Consider the following 26,130-nt stretch of genomic DNA (forward strand, 5'->3'; position numbering starts at 1 on the left):
ACCAAATCATTCGTTTTCTGGACGCCAGCAATGCAGTCATAAGCGCGCGTACACAAACGAACTTGCACTGCGTGATTCGGCTGCAACGCTGCTTGCCGTCAGTCTTCCCTGATGGTGATAACATACTCATGCACGGACCAATGTCTGCCGTTGCTTTGTTTTCTGAGCATATTTGCACCTGGCTTGTGTTTGTTACAGTAGAAAGTAATCGTTTTGTGAAACATGGGGTATCCTCGACAAACAGGGTCACGTAAGACAACGTCGCTTATGCCAATCGGCCGGTGCGTGTAAGACAACTCGATAGCGATGGACTGCTGTGCAGCTAAAACAAGCATAGTGCACACTGTACCAACAACAGTACGCATCGATACTTCTATGTTTGCGTGTGCTTTTGTAACTTCCCCTGTTTATCCCCCCATTCGTACTGCTATAAAAAGAATGTGCCCTAAATGTAAGCGCAAAAAAGCTCGTTCAGCAAGCTTATACGCTCTGCCTGATTTGTGTTTGGTTTTGCCAGCCTCTGCCAATCGCAGAGTAGGCTGGCATAACATCATGGGTTCTGTTGCGAAAAATGAGCTAGTGGGCCGCATGGCCTAACTACAGTTAAACCTCGTTATAACGAAATTGAAGGGGCGCCGCGATTTGCTCGTTATAGCCAATATTTCGTTATAGCCGTAGCCGACATTTACTGCAAATATTATGCATTGTAGTTACCTAAAACAAAAAGCAGGCGAAATAGCATCTTGCTGCACGGCGATAGTCAGTAAAATAAACACATTCCGGAGGTAAAAAGGAAAAGTCACGAACCTACTTTATTGCAGTTCAAAACTCGTATTTCGAACAGACTTGGCTACGAAGAAGTCCGTAAATGGACATTGATGCACCTTCCTGATGCGAGCGATTGCTCCCTCAGCTGCGGTCGCTACGTTCACGCCATCTTCGCCGCCCTCGTGCGTGCCGAAGTAGCGACGCAGCACGTCCACCGCATCAGCCTCCGACGCCGTCCTTAGCGCTTCTTTTCAAGCCATGTGCAACAGCGCTGACGATGGACTCGGTTGCTCACGATGGTGGACAGCGTACTCGTCCACAAGTCAAAGTCTCTTTGCCACCTTGACGGGGTGCACCTTCCTTCGCGCCCTATGCGACGGCTTTTATCATAGCCGTTTTCTGTTCAAGCGTGATAGTCTTTCGCTTTCGCTTCCCGCCTGTCGCACTCGCGGTGTTGTAATCACGCCGGCAGTACGATAAAAGATATGCCAAAACCCACGCACACACAACTACGCAGCGACGCCGGCGATGCGAAAAGAGGAGGGGGGGGAGAGAGGAAGGCGACGCAACTGCGCGCGCCGTGTGCATTGGGGTTCTTCTCGGGCTCACCGCGGATAGTCCGCGGATTCCCCGAAGCCATAGGGATACGTGAGAAAATCGAACGTTGAACTGCTTCTCGGGGAGCCCGCGGTGAGTCCAACACTGTTAATCGAAGGGCCCCATTGTCTGCATGCCGTGCGCAGCGAGAGGAGGGTGGGGGCTTCGCGGGCGCAGCGTCCGCATGGCGCGCCAGCCAGCTTCGCGCGCGTGGCGGGAGTTTTGAACTGCTAATACAGTTGCCGCGTCACGCACTGTCTCAAATCCGCGTTGCGCACTGTTGTAAAATTAGCTCAAAATTTGATTTCTTAACGAAATTTGTTCGTTATATCCCGTAACGGGGAAATTTTACCTCGTTAAAACGAGGTTTTAAATACATTGGTTTCTATGGGGACTTTCAAGGGGAATTACGATTTGCTCGCTATATCCATTATTTCGTTATAGCCCGTCTCGCTATAACGAGGTTTAACTGTATATAGCTTATTTGAGCGAAGTTTACGTGAAAAGTGGTGTCAGCCTGGCTCTAACGAGACCAACCTTTCGAATGAACCAAACTTGTGTTTTGTCTTCCTGGCCCCTCGAAGAACAGGCAAGGCAAGCGCTTCCTTGTGCCAACAGCAGATGAGGAATGGACAAGACGAGTGCTTGTTTCTGCGTTCTTTCTCCCTACCCATCGTGAAGAAGAGGCCATGAAAGTAAAGCGTTCGATTTGAAAGAGTGAGCTGTCGGTAAATCACTCAGCTCAGCCCCAGCAATGAAAGGCACTTTAAAAACAGTGCAAGACATGCTTTCAAATTTTCTGCCGCAGTGATGCGATACGAGCAGCAGTGATGCAGTTGAGGCCAGCAATGAAGACATCAGTATGTTAATTGCAGTTAAGCCCCATCACAATCATTTCATGGCATCGGCTTAGGTCAGAGCAGGAACAAGATTCCGTGATGTCGTAGAAATACCCTGGCCAGAACGTGGCCACGGTGTTGCCCCCTGCTTCACCTGTACTTCCCAATACCGTCTCCATTACTGGTCTGCAGTGAGATCGGCACCGCTGCTGTCGGGACAGAGGAGCCTTTGAATGAGCCCAACTGGTACTCTGTGTTCGTGGCCCTCCTTTTAAGCGACTGCTTGTTTCTATACAGCCCTGCCCGAGGTTTGCAGCATGGGTATGGGTTCAGCTTGCGTGTCAGGCCCTATTACCATTTCCAGACAGTATGACCCAAGTTTGCTACCCTAACCTGCCATTTGGAATGCTTTGCCAAGCCACACTGGGGGTACCACAACAAATGATGCGCTCTTTTAACCACTCAGACTGTCGCGTGTGACTCCCACCCCGGCCCTTATTTTTTCTAACTCCCTGTAAAGTCACGGCATGCAGGCCAAAGAGCAACAATACTTTGCGGGCACTCAGTGTGATTTGGTGCATTATATAGATGAGCACCTAAAAGCCCGTGCACCAGCAACTGCAACAGCGCTCTACACACTGGCTGGCCTGCTTCCAGAAGGAGTGCTACTGGAGCCACTAGATGCACCAGTGCAGCAGCTCCCCACGAAGGCTTCAAAAGTCCACTTGAAGATAACTTAAAGTGCAAACCTCCGGATTTCCTCACCCATTTTATGAAGCTAATTAGGCAAATAATTTGCGGTTTTGTAATGCAAACGTTCCCAGCACATCATGTGAAGCGAAGGTACAGTCCTATTTGTGGGATGCCACTTGTGTAGGCCACGCGCCCTGTGGCACTCACGGGGGTGCTGGTGCGTGGCTGGGCAAACATGACGTCGACGGTGCGCGACAGCTGGTGCCGCACGCGGCCCAGCTCCTTCTCCAGCCACTCGTTCTGCCGCCGCAGGCTGTCGTCCCTGCTGGCCGCTCCACTCCGCTGCACCAAAGGGGAGGCATGAGGCGCTTCCAAACTCCCCCACCCGGCAGGGTACCGGGGACAGCAGTTTCGGGCCTGCAAGGACCTCCTGCACGGCACTACCCTCCCGAAAGCACCACGGAAAGAGCTGAGACACCGAGGGCCCAGTGCGCGCATCGACGATGCTGCTCTCGCACACTGACGAGCATCCCAGTGCATTGGTGGACAGCTGTAGGTTGATCCACAAAAGCGCACTCTGCAGGGAGGGCCAAGAAGACAGCACCCCAAGGGTCGTACTGAAGCCAGGGCAGACCCAAACTGTACACAAACGCGGGGCTAAAATGAGGGGCACCCTCGCGTGTACACAACCAATTGGGGTTTGCACCTACAATGCCACTCACACCCCAACAGGTAAAGGGACACTGAAGTGATTTGTAAACGTTGCAGAAGGATTACAGTTAAACCTCATTATAACAACACTGAAGGGGCGCCGCAATTTACTCATCATAACCAATATATTTCGTTATAGCCGTAGCAGGCATTTATGCACATAATGGGGACTGTACTCACCCAAAACAAATAGCGGGCAAAACTGCATCGCGCCACATGGCGCTGCACAACAAAGTAACTGCATTCCGAAGATAACAAGGGACATTTGCGCACCTACTTTACGGCAGTTCAAAACACATAACTCATATGTCAAACAGGCTTAGATGCAAAGAAGTTCGTAATTGGACGTTGATGCATCTTTTTGATGCGAGGGACGGCTCGATGTGGCGGCTTTTATCACGTTCAGCGTTTTTCACTTCCCGCCTGGCGCACTCATGCTGCTCGAGTCCCACACACTGTGGGGATCCTTTGTATCCCCTTTCCTCCTCCCGCAAGCGCGACCTTCAAGCGAGCGCACTTTCCCGCGCCGCCGTGACATCACCTTGAGGGCCGACGTGCTGGCGGGCACCAACTATCCTGCCGCCGCTGCCGCTCCTGAAAATGTTTAGTGGTGGCTTCACGTTTCAGGGGGGGGGGGGGGGGAGACCTGTGAGGGTGGTGTCAGTAGACACCGAGAGAGGGCGTTACGCGACTGCGCCATCATCATCATCTGAACTGAGGGAAGAGAAGAGTAGAGTGTGGGGAGAGCCCGGGAGCGGCGGGCTTAATAAAGGGTCGTTCGGTGGAATCTGTGTGGGTTGGATGTGTGTGAGTGACTGAGAGGTTCGAACATGACACCGTCTATCGAGATTCTACAGTACGTCACTATGTCCAGTAATGGCAACAGGCTCCTGGTACTAACCACCTAGATAAAAACAAGAAGCACCAGTGTGTCCCTGCCTGCCAATCATTTTATGGGGTGAAGACGTGGCAACCTTCTCCCCAGCTGAAAGGTGTTGGTCTCTCGTGAGGACACTGTGTTCAGTAGGCCGGGGCTTACTAGTTGCACAGCCAGACCTCTGGCTGTGCAACTAGTGCTGGGTAACGCCCTCGTGGCAGGCCCCAACGACTATCTTTTTTCCCTGCCGATTAAGAGACGTTCGGGTGCTCAGAGGAGCCCTTGGCGCCCTGTCCAGCCCCAGAGGAGGAGTAGCCTCACCCGCTGGTGCAGGTGCTGCTTGGCGGCTTCCGACTCGGCCAGCTGCACGGCCACGGCCGAGAACTTGGTCTCCAGGGTGTCCTTCTCCTGCTGCAGGGCCTCCCGCTCAGCCCTGCAGGCAAAGCCAGCTGCTGCAACTGGCAGGGTCACAGGACACCGCCTGCGCGTGTCCTGCCGCACCAGGTGCACCAACTGGGCCAAATCGCTACCACGTGGGAAGAGTGCCTAAAGAGGCCGAGCCGTGTCGTCCACACAGACGATCACCCATTCCGGCCGGCTAGCCGAGCAGGCATTGCATTGGGGGAAGCTATGCACCAGCCACTAAACTCTGAGAATTATTCTGGCCCTGCCTTGGCAAGAAGGGCGAAAAGTAACAAGCACACCTGCACGGCATGTGGGGAGTGAAAGCCGCTGCACCTGTGCTGTGCCACGATGAATTGCACCACTCGTTTGACAATACCTGCCTCGAAAGTAGCCGACTGCTCCAACTCTGCGTTGACAGGTGGCGGGCTAGTGAGGGCAGCGGCCTCTCCAAAGCAGGGGAAGGGGGCAAAGGAGGGAGTGCATTTCAACATGTCCGATATATGGGGAGCGCTGCATACACTGAACAAATCTGCCCAAGAACAACAGACTCGGTGTAACTTTGAGGGCTGCACCTGCCTCCTTTGTGCTCTTAGCGTAACAGCCAAATGCCGGCTGCAAGGTGCACCACCTGATACCACCACCGCCAGTTGGCCAGGTATTGCATGCGTTTCTTGAAAGAACAAACGCGAAGAACTGGTGCACTTGCTTCAACGGGACGCTTAGTGCCAATGGGGTGGCGACGCTTCCTAGTGCCGCGTGTGAAAACGCAGCACAGCCACAGCCTGCTGGTGCAGCGCACACTGACCGCAGCCGTTGGCCCTCGGTGGCCAGGGCGTGTGCCCGGGAGAGCGCCTCGCGCAGCTGCGCCTCCAGTGCCCGCTCCCGCTCCGACAGCCGCTCCGACCGCAGCCGCTCCGCCTCCAGCTGTGCCTGCAGGCGCTGCACCTGCACGGTGCACGTGTGCCGGGTTGTAGCACCAGTGCATCACTGGCTGGAACCACGGAGCAGGAATAAGGTAGGAGGGGAAACGAAGCTTCCTAGCGCAGCCAGATAACGCCACAAGTGCTCGTCAGGGGTTAAGCTAGCGGCATCTGCTGCGTGCGAAGAAACTGGAGGGCCACTGCGATCGGCATTGCACTGCACAGTCAGGGAATGAATTGCGGCCGCTATCATTTCATCCATCAGGTGCCGCTACCCTCTCCTCTGCCATTGAAGCTATGGAGCTTGGCAGTCCGCCTTGGTCTTCATTGCGACATTATGAGGTCACTTGCCCGCGCTTGCCGCAATGGGCCGTTTCGCCTCCTATCTATTCTTGCTCCAGCACAGCCCACTTGCCGCTAGCCCTCCTGCGGTGGCAGCTGTTCGACAGTGCCGAACACTGGCAGCAGCTGCCGCCACTGAACCCCTCTGTTTCTGCTTTCGAGTGGCTTCTGCCAATGCACAATCGATGATGATGATGATGGTTGGAGTTTTTTTGGCGCAAGGCCAGCTGGGGCAAAGAGCACCAAACAAAAGTATCTCAATGCACAATCGAAGTGGGCAGTGTTTTTGAACAAATTTGGCACCATGCGGTGGCCGAGGAATTGCACCTCTGCACTTCACAACGATGGGGAGTCCACAGAACAAACCAGAAAAGTGGCTCCACTCATCTCCAAGGGGATGCAAGCCTGAAACTGGCACAGTAAAGAAAGAAAATGCAACAGTGCTCACTACCAAACACCCCACCATTCTGGGGGGTAAAAAGGTGCCATATCCATTATGCAAGTGGATGCGCTAGTAACCCTCAGATGGTTACGTCACGTTTAGGGCTTCACTGGGCACAAAGGCACACAACTGCACAAAGGCACAGAACAGGCACAAAGCTGCACTAAACCCACCACCAGGAGGACACAGAGGCACAGGCCACAAATTCCCCGCAATGAGTGCAGCAATGCTTCCGGCACTAAAACGTGTTGTACCATATCAAGCACTTTTCATTCCCCCGTTTCCTTTGTGCAATGATGAAGACAGATATGATGAAGCCAAATATGATGCAGCCTCGACAGAAACAGTTGAATAACCTGAAAAGTGGCGACTACAACTGCAGTGGGAGTCCCCAAAGAACACATCTGTGCAGGACGAGGCAGCATACAAATGCATTCGGCCTAACACAAATTATGGCTTTAAAATAAAAAGAACCAGTTAACACGATGCCATGATACGAGTGCCAGGTTAGCATGAAAGCTGGGTGCTGCTCATTGGCGATTCCCGGTTCAGCAAGGTCCCACTCGTGTTGAAAGCGGTCATGCATATCAGAATTAGCAAAGACATTCACACAGCCCACAACTGGTTCCAGGTGAAGGTACATGGCTTATTATCGGTCCACATTTCTCGTGGCTAGGCCATTTAAAAAAGCTAATTGGCAATGTTAAATTAAGGGGGGACGTGGTTCTTTTAATTTTCAAGTAAACTCTGTGAAACTTTGTCAGTCTTGCTGCTTTTTTCCCACTGACTTCAAATCTGGCATTATTTCTTGAGTCAGTCAATTAGTTACCAAGATAACGAGAGATAACAAGCAATTTTTGGAGAAACAATAGGCAACACAGTGTTAGCGATAAAACTGCAATTTTTATATTTTCCAATGAAATAAAAGAATCGGTCTCTTGACGCACCACTTGGAACTAATTTTACAGCTCGTTAAACTTTGGTGTTTGAAATGGGCATCCAAAACGGTCCCTTGCCACTGGTGCCACCAAGGTTTAATGAGCTGTAAAATTAGTTCCAAGTGGTGCATCAAGAAACTGATTCTCTTATTGAACAGTGGCACAAGTGGCAGTGCCATTAGGGTAAGAACAGGGTTCGTACAGGCTTCAAAAGCAAAAATTCAAGGATTTTCAAGGACTTTCAAGGACCAGAAAACACATTTTCAAGGTCCCCATCTAATGTTTTATCTGGGATTATTTATAACTTTTCCAACACAATGCAAAAGTTTTTTATTGCACAATACCCAAGCACATTAGTGCACATCTAGATAGGTGCTAATGGGTTTGTAAATACTCCCCCAGCTTTATTTTTCTGATTTCATGGCTGGTATTTACAAGTTTTTCTTTTTTCTTGGTGTTTTGCTGAGGCTGTTTGATTTCAAAACTTGGTTAATGTTGCCTGTATCTCCTGCTTTGTCAGCAAGAGTATCAGCTGCAATTAAATCGAGCAAGTGTTGCTTCAAGGCAGGATGAACTATGTACACGTCCACCATTTGCATGTAAAAGCAAACGCAGATGGAGCGTATGAGGCACAGCAAACATGCAATGAAAGGCCGTCCACAGACTAGATGCAAGATAGAGAACAGAAGCTGGCTTTTACTGGACTGTATCGTGATATGGATTGGATTGACAAGTGCCTGCTCCCAATGTTGCCTTGTAATAATGAAAATCAACCAAACTTGTAATTTCACGCAATACACTGAAACTTGATTGTTACAATGTTTCTTTACATTTGTTAACACCTAAAACCCATGACAAACACTTTAAATTCTTGTGAAAAGACAGGGCCATTGATTCTCTCCGGAAAAATCAAGGGTTTTCAAGGACCGCTAAAAAATTCCAGGACTTTCCAGGCCTTGAAATTGACACTTCTAAATTCAAGGGTTTTCAAGGTTTTCAAAGACCTCTGCGAACCCTGAACAACCAAGCAGTTGCAATGCACCAAAGGAGTAATTCTTCACCCCAAAAGGCACTGCAAGTGGGAACAACCACGGTTCCCTGTTGCACCTCTTCCATGCAACCCCCCAAAAAGGTGTTAACACTTGTTTGCGGGGCCGTTAGTTGAAATATGGCCTGCCGCACCATGCAGCATGCCGCCCTTTGGTCAGTGTTAGCCGAGCGTGCCAAGCTTGCATGCTGCCCATGCACTCCCAAGCGTCCACTGTTGACAGCCCAGCAGTGGTGGCTTGACGGCTTCCCCGCCGAGCACCCGGCATGCCCACCTGGTGTGATCCCTGAGGGGGGGCTCCTCCTGCAGCAGCTGCCTCCGCTCTGCTCTTCTCGGCCGCCTGCCAAACACACACATGGTCAACACTGCCCAGCTCGAGGGAACACTCCCATGGCCTGCACCTGCTGTGGCGCGAGCAAGGACCGTGGGAGTTTCAGGCAGAAACAATGGCCCTCCCTCACATTTCAGTGCCCCTCTTTACTGCGAAGCCAACCTCGCACACTGCTGAACAGGTCTCGTTTCCCAGACGTTAGGAGGTTCCCCGCCTCCATCAGGTGAATAAAATCGACCAGCGAAGAAGTTAGCCTCCTCGCAGGGGCAGGGCCTGGCACGTGACCTGCTCCCCCCCCCCCCAGGCGGCCAGCAGAAAAGCAAGCGAGAGCGGTCCCCACCTGGTGGTCGAGGCACCGCTTCAGCTGGTCCAGCCGGGCCTCGGCCAGCTGCACCTCAGCCAGCTGCTGCTCCGACAGGCGCCGGTCCAGCACCGGCTCCGAGGAGGCGGCCGCCTGCACGGAGGGAACAGGGGTTCCCCTCTTCCGTTCCCTTCCAACCAGACCACTCGGCAGCAAATGTTTACTGCTTCAAAAACGCCCCTCCAGCCAGAGCGCGCGCTTGCGAGCAGGCAGCCATGCCTGTTCCTTTGTTGCACGAGAATGGAAATAGAGCCCTCCACACTGCGGAGAAACGGAGAAAACTCCCCGGCCTGTGATCTATTAAAGGCCGCCGAAGAGAACGCCACAAGCGGCCCTCCTCTCTGGGAGAGAGCGCGCAGCTTTCGTTGCATTGTCCACGGTTGAGTTGAGGGGACGATTATGCGCAATTTGTCATCGTGCGTAGCTTTGGTGATACTGACCGTATTTTCGTAATTCTTGCGGGAGGAGGTTGCTGGAATAATAGGACTTTATTCCCAAACACATTACGAGTAGTCGGTGGTAAGGGCTGCAGGGCAGCTGTGTGGCTGTTCCTTTCTGCTCTGTGGATGCAAAGTAGATCCCTGTGCAGGGGCCGCATAGCCTCACTGGGCATCGTGATGCTGCAGTGGTTTGTGCCGTGTGTGCCCTCAGGTGGGGCTAATTTTCAAAATTCCTCCAGCGCCTCCTTTTGCGGGAGCAGACAGTTCGAGTAAGGCGAGCTGGATCTTCGGATCTTCTGACCCCCTCTTTTCGAGAGCCGCTCTTCGCGGAGCGGATCTTCTGAGGCGCCCTTTGGGAACAGCGGTTAAGAGACCGCGGCAGCAGTGAACGAACTGCGTCTGCATTTTCAAAGCAATAGGAAAATAAAGTCCTGTGACCATATGATTCACAACAGTTACATTTGTGCGTTCAGCTGTTGTCCGAGTCAGGAACAAGCCGGATCTTCTGAGCCACCCAGTTCAGCGGCGATTCTAGCCTCCCGGCTCTCCATAGAACCGCCGCTCAACGGCTGCTCGCTCAATCAGAGAACCGTGCTGAACATCGCTCTGGACGAATCACGTCGGCACGCTCCGGTAGAGTTAGTAGAAACCTATCAGCCGACCCAGCCGGGTCTTGTGTGCAACTTTGGCATCATCTATGATCGGTGCCAAAAAGCGGACCCGTCTCGCTTCGAATATAAACTCAGCAAGGTATTGTTCATAAACCACAATTTACATTTCATGTATTGAAATCAGATTCTTGTATCGTGTTTTCCAGAATCATTTTTCCTGGCGTCACAGCTCACTACCAGGGAGCGTGTTCGTGAGCTAATAAATATGACAAAAAAAAAACTATTTTTTTCTTCGTATATCAACCGAGAGTGATCTTGAAATACCACTGACACAAAAACTTTTGTAATGATAATGAGGCCAATTCTTTTCTGTACAAATACACCGGATGTTTTCGCAAAAGAAATGTGTCAATAACAATAAAGTAATAGGTTACAGACCTAAATGAACCGCTGAACCGTTCAAATGAACCGGTTTACTTCAGTGAACTGAGCCGTTCTGAGCCGCTCACTGAAGTGAGCAGTTTTACCCATCTCTAGTCGGTGCTATAAATTGATAGTATGGCTCAACTACATACTCCTGCGTCTGGATATATGGATGATCAGAAGAAAAATAGCTCTATTTTCCAAAAATGGCGATTTTGAAAAATCGATTTTTTAGCGAAATTTCGGGATTCTAAGACCCGCATTTCCCCTTAAAATGTTGCCTCACGAAATCCAAAAATTTTTTCCTCCAATTATTTTCAGCGCTGCATGTTGCACAGTATATTTTTTTCACTCTTTGCAACAATACTTTGTAACAGTACTGGGGAACCTCATTTAGCCGATCCAATCAGATCCATGGCGTTGCAAATGGCTGCATTTGTTGTGGTGTCGACGTGGTGAAATGCCTATTTCCCAACCCATCGCTTGTACTAACCGGAGCAACCCTGTCCTGTGACTAGTGTCGCAAGTTAATTAGCCGCTCGCCTGCAGAGGCCAGAGGCTGCCGGTGTTTGCTTCCCCACTGTTTCCGCCCATTCCGTCAACAGGTAGGCAAGATGGCTGCCTCCAGCAAGAACCACTGCAGGCGTGCGAGCTGACGCGAAAACGCTTCGTCGCTAATTAACTTGTGACAGGAGTCACAGGACAGGGTTGCTCCAATTAGTACACGCGATAGATCATAAAATGGGATGTTTCACTATGTCGACACCACAAAAAACGCAGCCATTTGCAATGCCATGGATCGGATTGGATTGCCTAAATGAGGTTCCTCAGTACCGTTACAAAATATTGTTGTGAAGAGTAAAAGAAATACACTGTGCAGCATGCAGTGCAGAAAATAAAGAAAAAAATTTGTTCGGAGTTTGCGAGGTAAAATCTCAAGAGCCATGTGATAAGTAGGGGTGTGCGAATATTCAAAACTTCGAATATTCGATTCGAATTTTTTGGTATTCGATTCGATTCGAACGACACTTTTATGGTTCGAAATATTCGAACCATCCAAAACTAAAAAAAAATAAATTCAGAGCGTGTCTCTGCAGCAAGTCGCGAAGCATATTCACGCGAACGGTACGTGCTTTCGCAGACTGTATTGGTGTTTATTCGTAGTTACAGTGGACTCTCGATGATATGATTCCGGGGGTGCGAATTTCGGGATGATACGAATTTCCGAAAAGTCCCGGCGAAATTGCATAGTTTGCAATGGGAAAAATTTCGGCTGTTACGAACGGACCTGGGCGGCCCGGCGGAAGATACGAACGAACCGGCGAGGCACCCGACTGCCTACGAGCAAGCGACGGCTCTCGCTTCCCTGTTTGTCACTTTTTCTCCAGAAACGGCCAGGCTGTTGTTTTCTGCTCGCGAAAACGCTCTGCGCACGTCCAACGCGCGCTGACACCGCCGGGAAACCACCCCCACGCTGCGCGCTGCGCGGCCGGCGGCGTCAACATGGCGTCGGCTCCAGCCGCGAAGTGGCGCGGGCGCTCGAGCGACCGTTTTTAACCACTCTTTAAAATGCGGCTCAAGGGAGACACGAAGTTGCTTGTGCGGTAAAGGAGCTGATAATGCATGCGAAAACGGTACTATGAAACATCATCCGCGCCGCTAGAAAGCGCCCGTAAAATATTTGCTGACGTGCTAAGCCTAACCATCTCCGGCGGAGCCAAGCCGGCTGTCTCGATCTCATCGCAAGTAGTCACGCTCCTCCATTCTGCCGTGCGCGTCGTGCGTCATTTTCTGACCGAGGTAGGCGCTACCGCGGGCGCGAAATCGTCGATGCGGGCGTGAAAATACAGCGCTCGCAGAGCCGAGGTGAGCGAATCGCGTGCAAAAACGCACCATGCGGTTCACGCTTGACTGTTGCGGCGTGTAGCGAGCTTGGGCACAGCGAGTGAGGAGACGAGCGCGAAGCTTTACGTGCTCCAGAAAGGACTGCTTTGCGACACGGGGGTTAAAAAAAGGAGAAAAAATCACGAATTTCTTCATGCGAAAGTAAGAGAAGAAATAAACAAAAACTTTTTTCAGCGCTCAATTTTTTGGTCTGTGTTAATTCATACGAATTTCGGATGATACGAATATTTTTCGCGGTCCCGCGAGATTAGTATCATCGAGATTTTACTGTATCAGCGCGCGGCAATGTGCACAGGCTCGGGCATGCCAGCCACTAGTGTCTCAAGTGAGCGGCTGCTTTCGGTATCTGGTGGAGTCGTGACGAGCAGGAGGTTGTCACTGCTCCCCGAACATGTCGAGCAGTTAACCTTTCTCCATGTTAACATTTAAGTGAGTGCAGACCTTAACCTGTTGAGTGCCATGGTATTGTGTAATTTCTAATTTTACTTTGTATGAATTGTTGTGCAATAAAGTTGCAGTTTTTGTGTCTCTAGATGGTGAAGACTTTAATTTTACAAAAAACCATAAGTATTCGTATTCGAAAAATATTCGAAAAATATTCGATTCGATTCGAACGTTATTTTTATTATTCGAATTCGCTTCGAAATTAAAAAATTGATATTCGCACACCCCTAGTGATAAGCCTTCAAAACGCGATCGAGAGCCAGAAATTACTACTGTAATACTTCACTTCCAGGCGGTACCAAAAGTGATGCAAGCAAGTTTTGGAACTATGTAACCAAGAAAAAAGACCAGCATCCCAAATAATAACCGTTACTGATCAGAGAGGCATTGCTCAGCACTTCAAAAGACACTTGCGCGCTGTATTTTCTTCTGCCCTTTTAGGTGTGCCTAACGTTACAGTGTTCTGTTCTTATGATAGCCGTTGCAAGTGCCCACAAACAGGGGTGTTAGCCAACAATCTGCCAAGACTGCTTCGCGGAGAAAGCATCGAAGACGAGAACGCCTTCTTGTCTGAACGAAAAAATGATGGCAGCACCAACTTTTTGCATAACTTGTTCCTCAGTTCCTCGTACGATTGATTAGTCAGCGAAATACCTTGGCTTGTCATTCAAGAGGTGCAATGTTCAAAATAAGAGTGTCACCATTTGTCATGGGAACTGTGGCTTGTGTTTGTCCCTGTGTCTGCTTTGAGGTGGCATTTCTCGGGTGCCTTTGGACGCCTAAGCGGACGGCCGCTGGCCGCACTGAAGCGTGCCCACCTGCAGGCGCTGCAGCAGCCCCAGCCGCCTGGTGGCCTCGTGCAGCTGGTCCCCGAGGGAGGCCCGCTCCCAGCCCAGCTCCTGCAGCTGCAGCCGCAGGCGCGACGCTTCCTCCTGCCGGCATGACACCTCCGACCGCAGCCGCTCGTTCTCTGCAACAAGGGCAGAGGATTTTTTATTACTAGAGGTGGGCGATTGGTCGATTAACCTTCCAATTAATCGATTAATGTTCTAGCCACTATTAATTTTTTAATAAGTTAATTGGTAGAAGTCCACGCCAGCCAAGCGCCAAAAACGATCTGCGTCCCTTGGAAGGGTACTCGCGAACCGCTTCACTGTGTGGAGCAGCACTTACGTGCTCCCACTAAAGTGGAAAGCTCAGATTAAATATCTTACGGCCAAATTCTATTAAGGAATCAGTTTTACGGCTGAGCCCTAAAGAAACCGATTTCTCCGCATCGCAGCTGTCAAATGAACACGGGTGAAATGAAGATGACCACGTACAAAGGGAGCAATTTATTGCCACCAGCACTCGATGTTCAGGCCATAGTAAAGAAGCCCGTAAGCAGTGCTTGGCGTTTCTTGACCAGGGCCGGCTTTACGTGAAGCTCGTGTGCTGACAGCGCTAACAAGGCTGGCTCTTAAATGTTTGCCTGAGCAACGCCGCCTGCATGCCTCTGCAGAACGTCCATGGCATCCATCACTTCGGAGGCTGTCGGTTTCACCGGCACTTCCTCAGAGCACTTTTCTTTCAGAGCACTTTTCTTTTTCTTGGAGTGCTCACGCTGCTAACAAGATTCACCTAATGATGCACGAACAAAATATAATAATGTGGGTATCAGTGAGGCGTAAAAAAAAAAAAAGCTTGAAGTAGGCTTCGGCAGCACTGGCGTAGGTGTCGATGGAGACGTCAAAATAGTGGGGTCACTATTAAGTCGTCTATGAACGCTAGCAGCTTGAGCAGCTCCTTTTATCACTTTTAATTGTTTTCAACCGTAGCTTTCACCGTTTTTCTTTCGCTTTAGTATTTTAAGAGTTAATGCGAGTACAGAGTGTTTTCAATGCAGGCTCTGAGAAGCAAAATAAAACATGCTTCAACCGGAATCTCGTTCTTGCTTTACTTGCAATGACTTCATTAAATCAGAAGCGCCGCACGAAATTAGTTAGCAAAATCGGGATAAAAATACATGCATTTGGACATATTTTGATAGAAAAAATTTGTTATATCGCGAATTTCGTTAAATCGAGGTTCGTTATACCGAGGTTCAACTGTACAACATTTCAACAGCGATCTTGCTGGCGAAGAGCCAAATCCTCACAAAATGGGGTCGCAGCATTTGTGAGAGCCCAGCAGGCTCCGAAATGTTGGGAACGCTTTCAATAAAAGCCCTTGGTTGGTGTATTTGTCTCTCCCTCAAGTTTCACCCAACCAGATAGAGTTCTGTTGGGGATGTTCAGATATCACACCCAGCACTATATTTGCAAAGTGCCACTTGTGCACGAGTACAATTTGAATTAGAACACTCCATTCTTGTACTACTGAAAGTCTTGGCATTCAAAGTTCAGATCTCTCTGCAACCATGCAAGATGACACTCCGTGCCAGTGTGCGCTCCAAGGGGAACGGCCCGTGCGCGCCCTCCTCCTTGGGGGCATGCCTGGTGGCACGGCAGCCTCCTCCTCCTCCTCCTCCTGCCCCCGTTGGTGCTCACCCGTGCTGAGCCTGTCCCGGGCGGCCATGGCCCTCTGCAGCTCCCCCGCGGAGCTGGCCAGCTGCGCACGCAGGCTCCGCTGCTCCCGGCCCCACTGGTCCGCCTCCGCCTCCAGCGCCTCCTGCACACGCTGCGGTCAGGGCCCCACCACCCTCCCAGCGGGCAAGCAGCCAGAGGGCCACACTCGCGACACGCAGGGGCTGCCCTGCCAGTCACCCGTCCCACCCGCACAGAGCAGTGCACCAACAGTCGGCTGCTGCCCCATCCACGCATCTCGACCTCCAAATTCCCCCCAAGGAAACTTGGGCTGCAAGCAGCTGCTCGTCCAACTGGGTAACGCCTTCCCCTTGCAACACGAGCACGCTCGGCAGAGTCGGACCCCCACGCATGTGCAGCCAGTGTGCACACGGGCTTCTCCGCACAGGAACGCCTCTCTTGGTCAAGCGACAGGGCCAAAGGTCAACACGTGCATAAATCCCCAGATCGGCTGCCGTGCTCCCTCGTGATATGTGGTACCAAAGCCTATGGACACCCCAACTGATTGGCCACTCTCGCTGTTCAATGGCTACAATGGCATCTGTTGGGCAAATCATTCGCACCAGTGCCCTACATGAAAAATACCTTTCAGGACGGAAAGTTGAGTTAGTTGGTCAAAGTACATTGTACTGGCGGTAAGGATGGAACACACGAGGGAGGAAACCTAGCCTGTGGCTTCGTTCCTTCCGTGAACCGTCCTTAATGCTAGTTCAATGTACCCAGTATGAAAAGGACAAGTGCACAAATAAACAAACGCCGCTGTACCACACCCACAGGATACCAGCCCAGCAAAACTCGCTGCCAGCCAGTGGGCGCCAGCGTTTCATCGGCATCTAGCACAGTCACACACAGTTGACCGTGTGAATGCGAGGTTTTCCGTGGGGAAGAGTGAAATTTGGCCCCTCTTTTCTTTTTCCAGCACACGCACAGTTCTAACAATATGCAGCGATGCCTTAGCTTTTCCATCCATCTCCCTGTGCTCCGACACTCGCAGTGCACACGGTCAATCCAAGCGTGCAAGTAAAGTGAGCAGTGCGCCATCTCCACAGGGATGTTTGCACAATAAGTGATACCCATTCCGACTCTGGAGAGACACACGTTGGTGTTTGGGTCACGTAAAGTGATCGTCAGCGCAAACTTGACGTGAAGTAAGAGGTAAGACACTGTGCCACCGGAAGGGTGCCCCATTCTCAGGGCAGTCATTCAACAAGAACATCTGGCAGCCGTGCTGAGCTGCACAAGCTGATGCCACAAAAAACGCAGGCCACACAGCACACCATGCCAGCTAAGACAGCCCCATGAATAACACTAAGCCTCTTTCTGTCTCTTGTCCCAGCAGGCCAAGTGGCCCCCCCGAGGGTGCTTCAGCGAGCCCCCTACGCGAACCGAGTGACAAAGCTCCCCCCGTGCTGATCTCCCTGCCCATCTTGCACCACTGTCTGACGGCTCGCTCGCTCGGTGTCCACCGTAAGTCGTCCTTCCTGAGCCGCACCGGCGGTCCAACTGGCAATGTCCCCGTTCCCACATGCAAATTTGGAGCTGCCATCGAGCTGACTATCCAAGTACCCGAAGAACGCGAAAACACATAGACGCAACCTTACGGCGATGACTGAACACCCGTTTTTCCCCTTCACGATGCTCTATACCCCCCTCTCTCTGCTCTCTGCTTATCAGCGTCTTTCAAAGCCACATTGTCGCCTTGCTTCTTTCTTTGTCGCTTTTTTTTCCATTGCCGCTTCATACTATTGTTCGTGTCCCTTGGCCTTGGCAGTTTCACACTCTTGCATTTTCCCCTCTCAATTTGCTCAACCACACCAGCCTTATCTCACGTGCATGAGGCACAAGGCTGGCAGGCTATAAACAGCGCCAGACGGCACGGGGGTCGCATAGTGCGCGGTGCATGGCTGGCGGGCTAGCGCATACACCATGGAGGGGAGGGGGGCACGAAATAGACGTTTTATTTTTAGAAACATTACGTTTCAGTTAGGGGTCCACATATTATGCAAGAACACGCTAAATATACTACTTTAAATAAGTTCTTAGTTGACCCGTCACGTGAGACTGTCTACTATGCCGGCATTTACCCGTACTCCACTCATACGACGCTTTCACGTGGTCCCTTGAAAGCTATATCATATGGGTTCCACTGTAATTTGCAAACCTTTAGCAGAAATTTCTGAAGAAAAACAAGGCCTATTGTGGGGCCCCACAGTGCCCACTATGTGCATAAATCCCCGCTACGGTTATAATGGTTATTGGCTATAATGAACAAATCACGGTGCCCCTTCGATTTTCTTATAACGGTGTCTGCCTTTCCCCACATGGCCCCTTTCCCGCCAGAGAGAGAGAAGAGAGGAGGAACCTTGTCCTTGGCCAGGGCGGCCACCCGACTGACGAGCCCCTGCACTGCGGCCACCACCAGCTGCTGCTCCTCCTCCGCCTCGGCACTGCCGTCCGGGGGCGGGGGGGCCACCCCGAGGGCGCACCGCAGGGCGCTCAGCAGCGAGCACAGCACCGCCTCCGACCGCTGGCGCGTCTCTGCACGGGGAGCAGCAGAGCTCAGTCACGGGGCACGAGCATGTCCGTCGGCACTCTGAAGGCATGCCTGCCCGCTGAAGCCCATTCTTCTAGCAACCGCTTCACAAAGGCCTCACACAGTTGACGACCCTCGACTCTGTCGAGGGACAAACCCGGCATCCATTTTCCCTCCCACGCGAACACAGAACATCACTGCGAAGAGTGCTGGCCACGCTCCCACCGCCACACGTCACACACGAGGGCCAGCAAAGCACAGAGGCTCAAGCCTGCCGGCACAAGCCCCAACCACAGCGTGCACGCGTTGCCCCTAATATGTATTGCGGTACAGGTTGTCAATGTGGCCTCACAATAGTAACGCTGACACTGCGCTCCCTGCTCTCCTCTAATAGAAAAGAAAAAAAACGGGCACCAATAAAGATGTTTTACAACCCCCATTAGTTCACATGTTCTGTTTGCTCACACGTGATAAACACTACTGCACCTCGAAAGATCGCGAGCCCCTTGTTCCCTCCCTCCTCCCGCGGTAAGTCGCTTCTATAATGATGTTGTGCAGAGAGGCAGTCGCCCTTTCCCATTTTGAGCATCTGGAGGTAGCAAGCAGCGACGCTGAAGGCTCCCCCCACCTGTACGCTGTACTGATAAGCAACCGCCTTCAGCATGGCGATTGCAATCTGGGGTGGAAAAAAAGAAACCCCCACTTGCGTTCTTATCACATTGTCCCGCAGCACCCATTCATAGACGCTACGCAGCGTAGACATGCTTCCTCAAAACATCAACACAAAGAAGCTAAAGCAGTGCCCGCGGTTTGTGAGATCGTGCAGTGGTAGCTCTTAAACTGCAGCAGCGTCTGATGCGAAAAAAAAAAAAGATGAAATAAAGACTGCGCCGCTATTTTTAAGAGGCTTTCATTTGAGTGATGATTCTTTATCATCACACAAATGAAAGGTGGATTGCAGTGTAATTGGATTCGCGTGCGCTTTGCTTATAGTGTGGATTTTTGCAGCTCCCACGACACGCGTTCAAGGCGGTCTACACTGTAGATTACTTATGTTCAGATATGGCAAAAAATGAATTATAACAAACTGATTTCTGTTTCCCAATGTGTTTGTTAGGAGTTGGCTGGGCAGCACCACATGCATGGCACTCATTCTTCTAAGCATGCGCATAATCTCTTCTAACTCGCTCTTTTCTTTTTTTCCCCCAAGAGAAGGCACGCATGCGTGTTAGACACCAGTACCACCAGACAGTGCTACTGCTTGCTTACGTTATCAACGCAACGGCACAACCATGATTGTATGTTTGTGCTAGTAAAGCCGCAAAGCGTTGAATAATGTGCGACACGCGCCAGTGCCGAAGTGGAGAAAAATGTCACCAATGCCACCCTGAAGCAAAGCGCCCACGTACTGCATGCAAGGTATTGCACACTGCTGCAGCAGCACCAAGGTGCGCACTTCCCCCCCGTGTATGCATGCACTAACAAAAAAATGTCCACCTCGAGGATGCAGGCGTGTTATCTGCCAGGCGTGGTGTGCGGGGTGGTGGGGGTCTCCCCAGGCCTTGCTTTTACCTTGTCGAGTCGGCAAAAGGTAAACTGAGATTGAAGGCAGCAGAGCCCCTGTTTGTGCGCCCAGATGGCAGAGCGCCTTTTTCTACATAACAAGGCCCGATCATTTTTATTTTCCGAGTTTTGAAGGGCGACCCCAATGCTTGGTTTGCCACAGGCCATGTTTACGTAGCTGGACTGTTTAGCAGTGCCCCGCAGCAAGATAGCTTGGTGATTTTGCTGCCACTTCCCAGAACAGCCACCATGCTCTTAACATGACATTGACGCAAGGCAGAAACTGGCTTCGCTGTGCCTCTCTCGCTGTGCATCTGTAAACGCGGCCAAACCGTACGTCGCAACTTGTGGCTGGCACGGGCCGTCCTAGCACAAAATAAAATCAATTCCTTGCACCCGTCTGCAACAGCCTGCACCGTGAAAACTCCGGGGCTTTTCTTCTTTTCTTTCCCTCGGCGTGACTGTTATGGTGGACAAAAAGTGCACACTTGCGAAACATGTGAGGAAGTTAATTCCTTATTCTGCTTGATAATTTGTAATGAGTGTGTTACTACAAGTAAATGCACTCGAATGCAGTTTCAACAATTCATTTTGAAAAGGTAACTAGCCCCTTGTTTTGAACCTTTGTGATACTGCGCCCATTATCAATATTTGATTCAATATTCCAAGACAGTTCTTTGCCTTATTTGTATTCAATTTGCATTTGAAAATTTCAAATATTCACACACACCCCAATAAATATTTCAAAATTTTCTAATATTCCTGCACTTGTACGATTTAGGCTCGTTTCTGTGGCTGTTCTGTGCCATACGGAAGTTTAAATCAAGCTCCCAGGTTTTATCGATTATATTTTCCCACCCTTCTGTACCAGCCATTGTGTGGTGGGTGCTGCGGGAGTGGCCCGCAGAAAGAGATGATGCACGCAAATGCTTGCCAAGCCAAAAGCAAGAAGTACTATCCTCAATGTAAACAGAACAATTGTAATGTGGTGGCCACCTAACAAAGGGGCTGGGCCTCTACACCAATACGGAACACTTACTCAAGAGATCAAAAATCCCTTTTGTGTTGAACTGCACAGTATTGGCTTCGAACAGCAAATATCTAACCAAAATCGTTATTTGCTCTCAAAGCGAAAATGAGCGTATGCACAGGCGTAGGAAATGCCAAATAAATTCCGCTCTGCTAACAAATGAGTGCGCACCCTAAGGACGTACAACAGGCAGGAAACGCAGCTGCAAGGCGCATCAAGTGGCAGGGATTAAGTGGTTAAGCCGGGGGCACTACAGGGCCAAATGCATGTCTTGGGCGCTGCCTGTGGAGGGCCAGCCCGCTTCCCACTCTCGCCGCTGCTTTTTGGGCACGTTCACAACTGAGATTCATCATTTGTATGCGTTCGAAATACAAAACAATGTGAAGAATTTGCTCTGTTCGCAAATGTGGTGTATTTACGAGAGTGAAAACGTTTCTGACGCGATCTTAGTGTGGTACATTCAGGCTGTTTGATCACCTTGTCTGTGTCAGAGACCAGCGTCGTGAAGCCGGCCTATGCATGAAGCTGATTGTTTTTTCACTGCCCTGAAATTTACTTCTCGTGTTTCCATAAGCAGTGTTTCCTCAGATGGTCATGCCACAGCTACACACTATGATGTAAATTGTGCACCAACATAATCTAGTGGAGCACTCATACCTGACAGCACGCTAGTTGCGCTTGCCAATATCATACCTGCAATATTGATAACTACGCCAGACAAGTCAATGTGGCATGAATTGCATGAACAGTGTGCAAAAGAAGTAGGGCGGATAACACAAATTTATGCCCAGGGATGAGCACACGACAAAGAATTTAATGCTGCGTCGTCTCATCCAGAGGCGAGCGCCTGCAAACATTCGTCATTTGCTAGGTATATCCCCTGGGAGCAGCGTGGCGACGGGCTCATAGACTATGCTGCGTCCACGACTAAATGCCTCTTCGAAACACCACCATATGACACAGGAACCTGCAGAAACTAGCACAAACTAAAACCTGAACACCTTGTAAGATACCACACTCTTCCAATAACACCTTTTATCCTTTGTGAACTCCCTGCCCTGTACATCGAAAAATGCATCCACCAAGTAATCAGCTGTTTAATAAAGTTGAAAAAAAAAAAAAAAAAAAACCAGAAAACACGCAGCTTGTGCGTGTGATTACTAAAATGTTAATTCCTTGATGTCGTTCTGCATTCGGACACAACCATAGTAAAGTATCCCCCTGCCCCTCCCCCTACGTCCTGCTAAATAGCAGAGCATTTCGCATCCAGTTGGGTATGGTAAGTCCTACCTGGCTTAAAGGGACACTGAAGTGAATTTGTCAAGCTCCCGTTTTTGCTTGCACTGCGAGACTGGCTCAAATTAGCTTACTTTTCATCGTTTATCCGGTTGACAAATCGGTAATTATTTTACACAGCGCAAAAGAAGAAAAACTACTATGCGCGGTTTGCGGCGGCCGCACCAACTAAAGCTGTGACGTTGGGAGGAGGGAGCACCGTGATTGGACGATGCCCAAGGTTAGCAATCAAACAAGTTTCGGTTTCGGTTCTGTAAAACACAACCCATGGCGTTGTTGGATGGGCATTCTCAATACCTCAGTAATCATCGTACCGCGCTTCTGCCATGTTGTCGGCTGTAAAATGTGTAAGATAAGCCTCCCAGGACGGCTTGGAATCGTAGCATTCACTAGCCGAGGCCTACACAGTGCATGAACGCCCTCCGCGTCCCCGCAGACGCTCAAATGCCATGCGCTTTTCCCCCATATTTGGAGCTTGCCTCACTCATGCCTGTATCGTAAAAAGCGTGTCCGCACCAGGCCAAGGGTCTGTTCATTCTGGCCTGTGCCCACTGCCCGCAAGCAATCGGTGCTTATGGCAACAGCACGCCAACGAGAACTCGCTAGCGCGCCAGTGCCAGCCTGCGCGCGTTCTGTGAACTAGTTCGTGGAGCAATGAACGTTGCGGCCCAAAAAAAGGTGAACTCAGTATAGAAAACATCGGTGGAAAACGAAAAAGTTAAATTAAAAAAAAAAGTAGGCACCCGCGGGGATTCGAACTCGCGACTTGCAATGACATACCCAGCGCTCCAGACCACTCGACCACGAGGCTTTTTTTTTTTTTTTTTTAATATATTACCGTTTGTCTCAAACGAAAAACTAGGTTACAATGATTTTATAACATTCGCCACCTTTGCGATAAACACAAGTTTAAAATCTCTTCAGTTGAACAAGGTCATCAAGCATTGGTAACCATTCAGGTGGTTCGCTTAGTGCTTTGTATACCTCACGTATGTTGACCATACTCTCAATGAAATACTTTCTGGTGGGCTGCGCATTGGGATCGGCATGCCTGTCAGCCATCCTTGTGCGCCACAAGCTGTGCATGCTGATCAACATAAACATGTCGAATGGCACGCCCCCTGTATCACACACAGACAGAAAACGGATCCCGAAAGGGTTTATGGGCAGGTCCTTCTTAACAGTGCGCTGTAGGATGTCCCAGTGAAATCTCGCGTCTGAGCAGTCAGAAAAATGTGGTCAATAGTTTCCGGCTTTAAGCATATGCGACAGTTAATGTTCCAATGTATGTCTAACCCTTTCTCGTGGAGCCATGGCTTTACAGGAAGCGTGCCACTGTGCAGCTGAAAAAAGAAACTTTTAACGGAGGCGCGCACGGGCATTCTCTTTACCCTCTCGAGCACATCACCTTCCCTTCCCACTGCATACATAGACCTGTATAGGGGAATGGGTAACATAACATCAATGAGGTCCTTATATAACTTTTTGCGTGGTACATTGCTCAAGTACTCAACCGAAAATCTCACTTTCAATAATTTGAACGCCCATACAACTTCGCGCAGGAAACCACATAGACTCGTTCGTCTACCCCCAAAAGAGGACACAACAAATTCAGGTATGTGATCACGAAGGCGCACTTGAATGACAGTACGTAGAAAGGGATTATTCTGATCCCTTAAGAAACAAAACCTGGACACAATCTGCTTCAGAAACAAGTGGCAGAGCCCCAAGCCTCCTTTTCGAACCGCGCGGAACAGGTTCGAGCGGCTGGTCCGCTCCCAAGTCGATCCCCAAATAAAAACCGCAAACACTCTGTGTAGCTTCTGAACAGAAACTCTTGTCATGGGCAGCACCTGAAGGACATAGAACACTTTGGCTACAAGAAATAAGTTGCACACAGTAGCTCCACGAGGCGGGCTTTGCTGACCTTGGTAATATAAGGTATATATTGTATAACCAGTTTACACTTTTATTCAGTTTTGGCATTTCAAGCAGCTTAGGTGACTATTTGTCGTTTTGTGCTCGTGCAGTAAGCATCCCCCAAGTTTCCACAATATATTACGTCTAACAATTGCATTTCTTAGGCGGAAAAGCGTTCGCAGATGCGTAGTCGTGCTGCTGACCGCTGTGCTTGTTCGCCCAGCGCAAAAAAGTGCTTCCCGCACCCTAGTTTTACGCTGTACGGTAAAAATATCACTTGATTTTATTTCCTTAGTACCTATATTGACTTCGCTGACTCTTCTCCCGCCTTCAAGAGGCCTTATATTTTCCTACTGGCGTACCAGTCAGCGAAGCGTCGCATGTGCGCTTGTGCAGCGCTTGTGCGAAGCGACCTTGACTTGGAGCTAGATACAGTGTACAAACTAACCAAGTAAAGAAAGGCACATTCTTCCATTCACAAACGTGTCCTGGCTTCGTTTCAACTGAGCGAACGAATTGCGACGACCCGTCGGCGGCCAGCGGACGAAACGCTGGGCCGACTGACTCTGCCTGAAGGCCGGGGAGCCGTGCAGTAGCGCAGCCAATTGCGAGCTCGGCTCCTCCCGACGTCACACGAAAACGCCACAGAAAATGGCCGAGCGTAAAGAGAGGAGGACAGCATTTTCGAATTAATTTTTCTACTAAATAAAATCGCGTAAACGCGCCCAGAGTGGTCGAAACATGGCCTGGGGACTCCGGACTACAATTTGCGCTAGTAATCCCACAATGTTTACATATCACTTCAGTGTCCCTTTAAAGGGACCATGAAGACAAAACACAAGTTTGGTTCATTCGAAAGATTGCCTCGTTAGAATCATGCTGACAGCACTTTTAACTTAAACGTCGCTCAAATAAGCTATATGGTTAGGAAAAAAGGGAATGGCCACGCGACCCACTAGCTCATTTCCCGCAACAGAACCCATGATGTCACGTGCCCTGCTGTGAGATTGGGAGAGGCCAGCGAAAGCAGATGCAAATTAGGCAAAGCTTATAAGCTTGCCGAGCGAGCTATTTGCGGTTAAATTTAGTGCTCATTCTTTTATAGTGGTAAGAATGGGGGGATAAACAGGGGAAGTTACGAAAGCACACGCAAACATAGAAGTACCGATGCGTACTGTTGTTGGTACTGTGTGCACTATGCTTGTTTTAGCTGCACAGCAGTCCACCGCTATCGAGTTGTCTTACACGCACTGGCCGATTGGCATAAACGACGTTGTCTTACGTGACCCTGTTTGTCGAGGATATTCCATGTTTCGCAAAACGATTACTTTCTACAGTTACAAAAACAAGCCGGCTGCAAATATGGTCAGAAAACGAAGCAACGGCAGTCATTGGTCCGTGCACGAGTATGGTAGCGCCATCTGGGAAGACTGATGGCAAGCAGCGCTGCAGCCGAATCACGCAGTGCAAGTTCGTTTGTGTACGCGCGCCTATGACTTCATTGCTGACGTCCAGAAAACGAACGATTAGGCGGGAGAATCAAAATTTTAAGTTAAGTTGATTAATTTCTCAGTGAATGCGGCATCATTTGCTGCCGGACAAGCGTTAGGAGCACTATAAAACACGAAATCTTTCGAATAAAACAAACTAGTATTTTGTTCAAACGAACGTCTTTAGCATTTCTGAAACTGCACTGGTTTTCTTTTGTTCCCGTACGAGTTATTCTGTTTCTTCGTGACTTGCAGACTAATAATTATTCCATGCTTTCATTAGCTCGGTTCTTGCTATAAGCGCGAGCGTGCACATACTTAACGACACAGAGCCTTGCGCTATGTGTAACATTTTTGTGCGGCTTATATTCCTGTTAAAGGCACAAGTGCTAGTCAGCTATTGGGATAATCCTATCCCCGCGACAGATTTTTCTACGACGTATATATATGTTCGAAGCGAAGCCACATTCATTGTACTGTGCCAGTCTATATGAGGCGACACTTGTGCCTGACGTGTTCGGAGGTGACCGTGGTGACGCCCGTAAGAGCGTCAGGAAGTGTGCAGAGCTGCATCCCCGGGTAGCTTTTGTTGCCAATCGAGCACTCTACCAAGCCACAGCTGTTTTTTGCAGTGCCCTA

General features: G+C 50.1%; 1 protein-coding gene across 1 annotated transcript in view; it reads right to left on the bottom strand.

The window, feature by feature from the left end:
* The window catches only part of LOC144154798 (uncharacterized), an 82,204-nt gene that overhangs the window by 13,892 nt on the left and 42,182 nt on the right, over positions 1-26,130 (bottom strand). Inside the window, exons 9-16 of the mRNA XM_077685900.1 lie at positions 18,022-18,197; positions 15,624-15,744; positions 13,914-14,065; positions 9,252-9,365; positions 8,855-8,920; positions 5,696-5,835; positions 4,807-4,918; positions 3,105-3,239 (exon numbers count right to left, since the gene is read on the bottom strand). Coding sequence (XP_077542026.1) covers positions 3,105-3,239; positions 4,807-4,918; positions 5,696-5,835; positions 8,855-8,920; positions 9,252-9,365; positions 13,914-14,065; positions 15,624-15,744; positions 18,022-18,197 — 1,016 coding nt within the window. The remainder of the gene's footprint in view (positions 1-3,104; positions 3,240-4,806; positions 4,919-5,695; positions 5,836-8,854; positions 8,921-9,251; positions 9,366-13,913; positions 14,066-15,623; positions 15,745-18,021; positions 18,198-26,130) is intronic.

The sequence above is a fragment of the Haemaphysalis longicornis genome, unplaced genomic scaffold (assembly GCF_048455015.1).
Source record: "Haemaphysalis longicornis isolate Haplotype H1 unplaced genomic scaffold, Haemaphysalis longicornis Haplotype H1 scaffold_93, whole genome shotgun sequence".
Lineage (NCBI taxonomy): Eukaryota > Metazoa > Arthropoda > Arachnida > Ixodida > Ixodidae > Haemaphysalis > Haemaphysalis longicornis.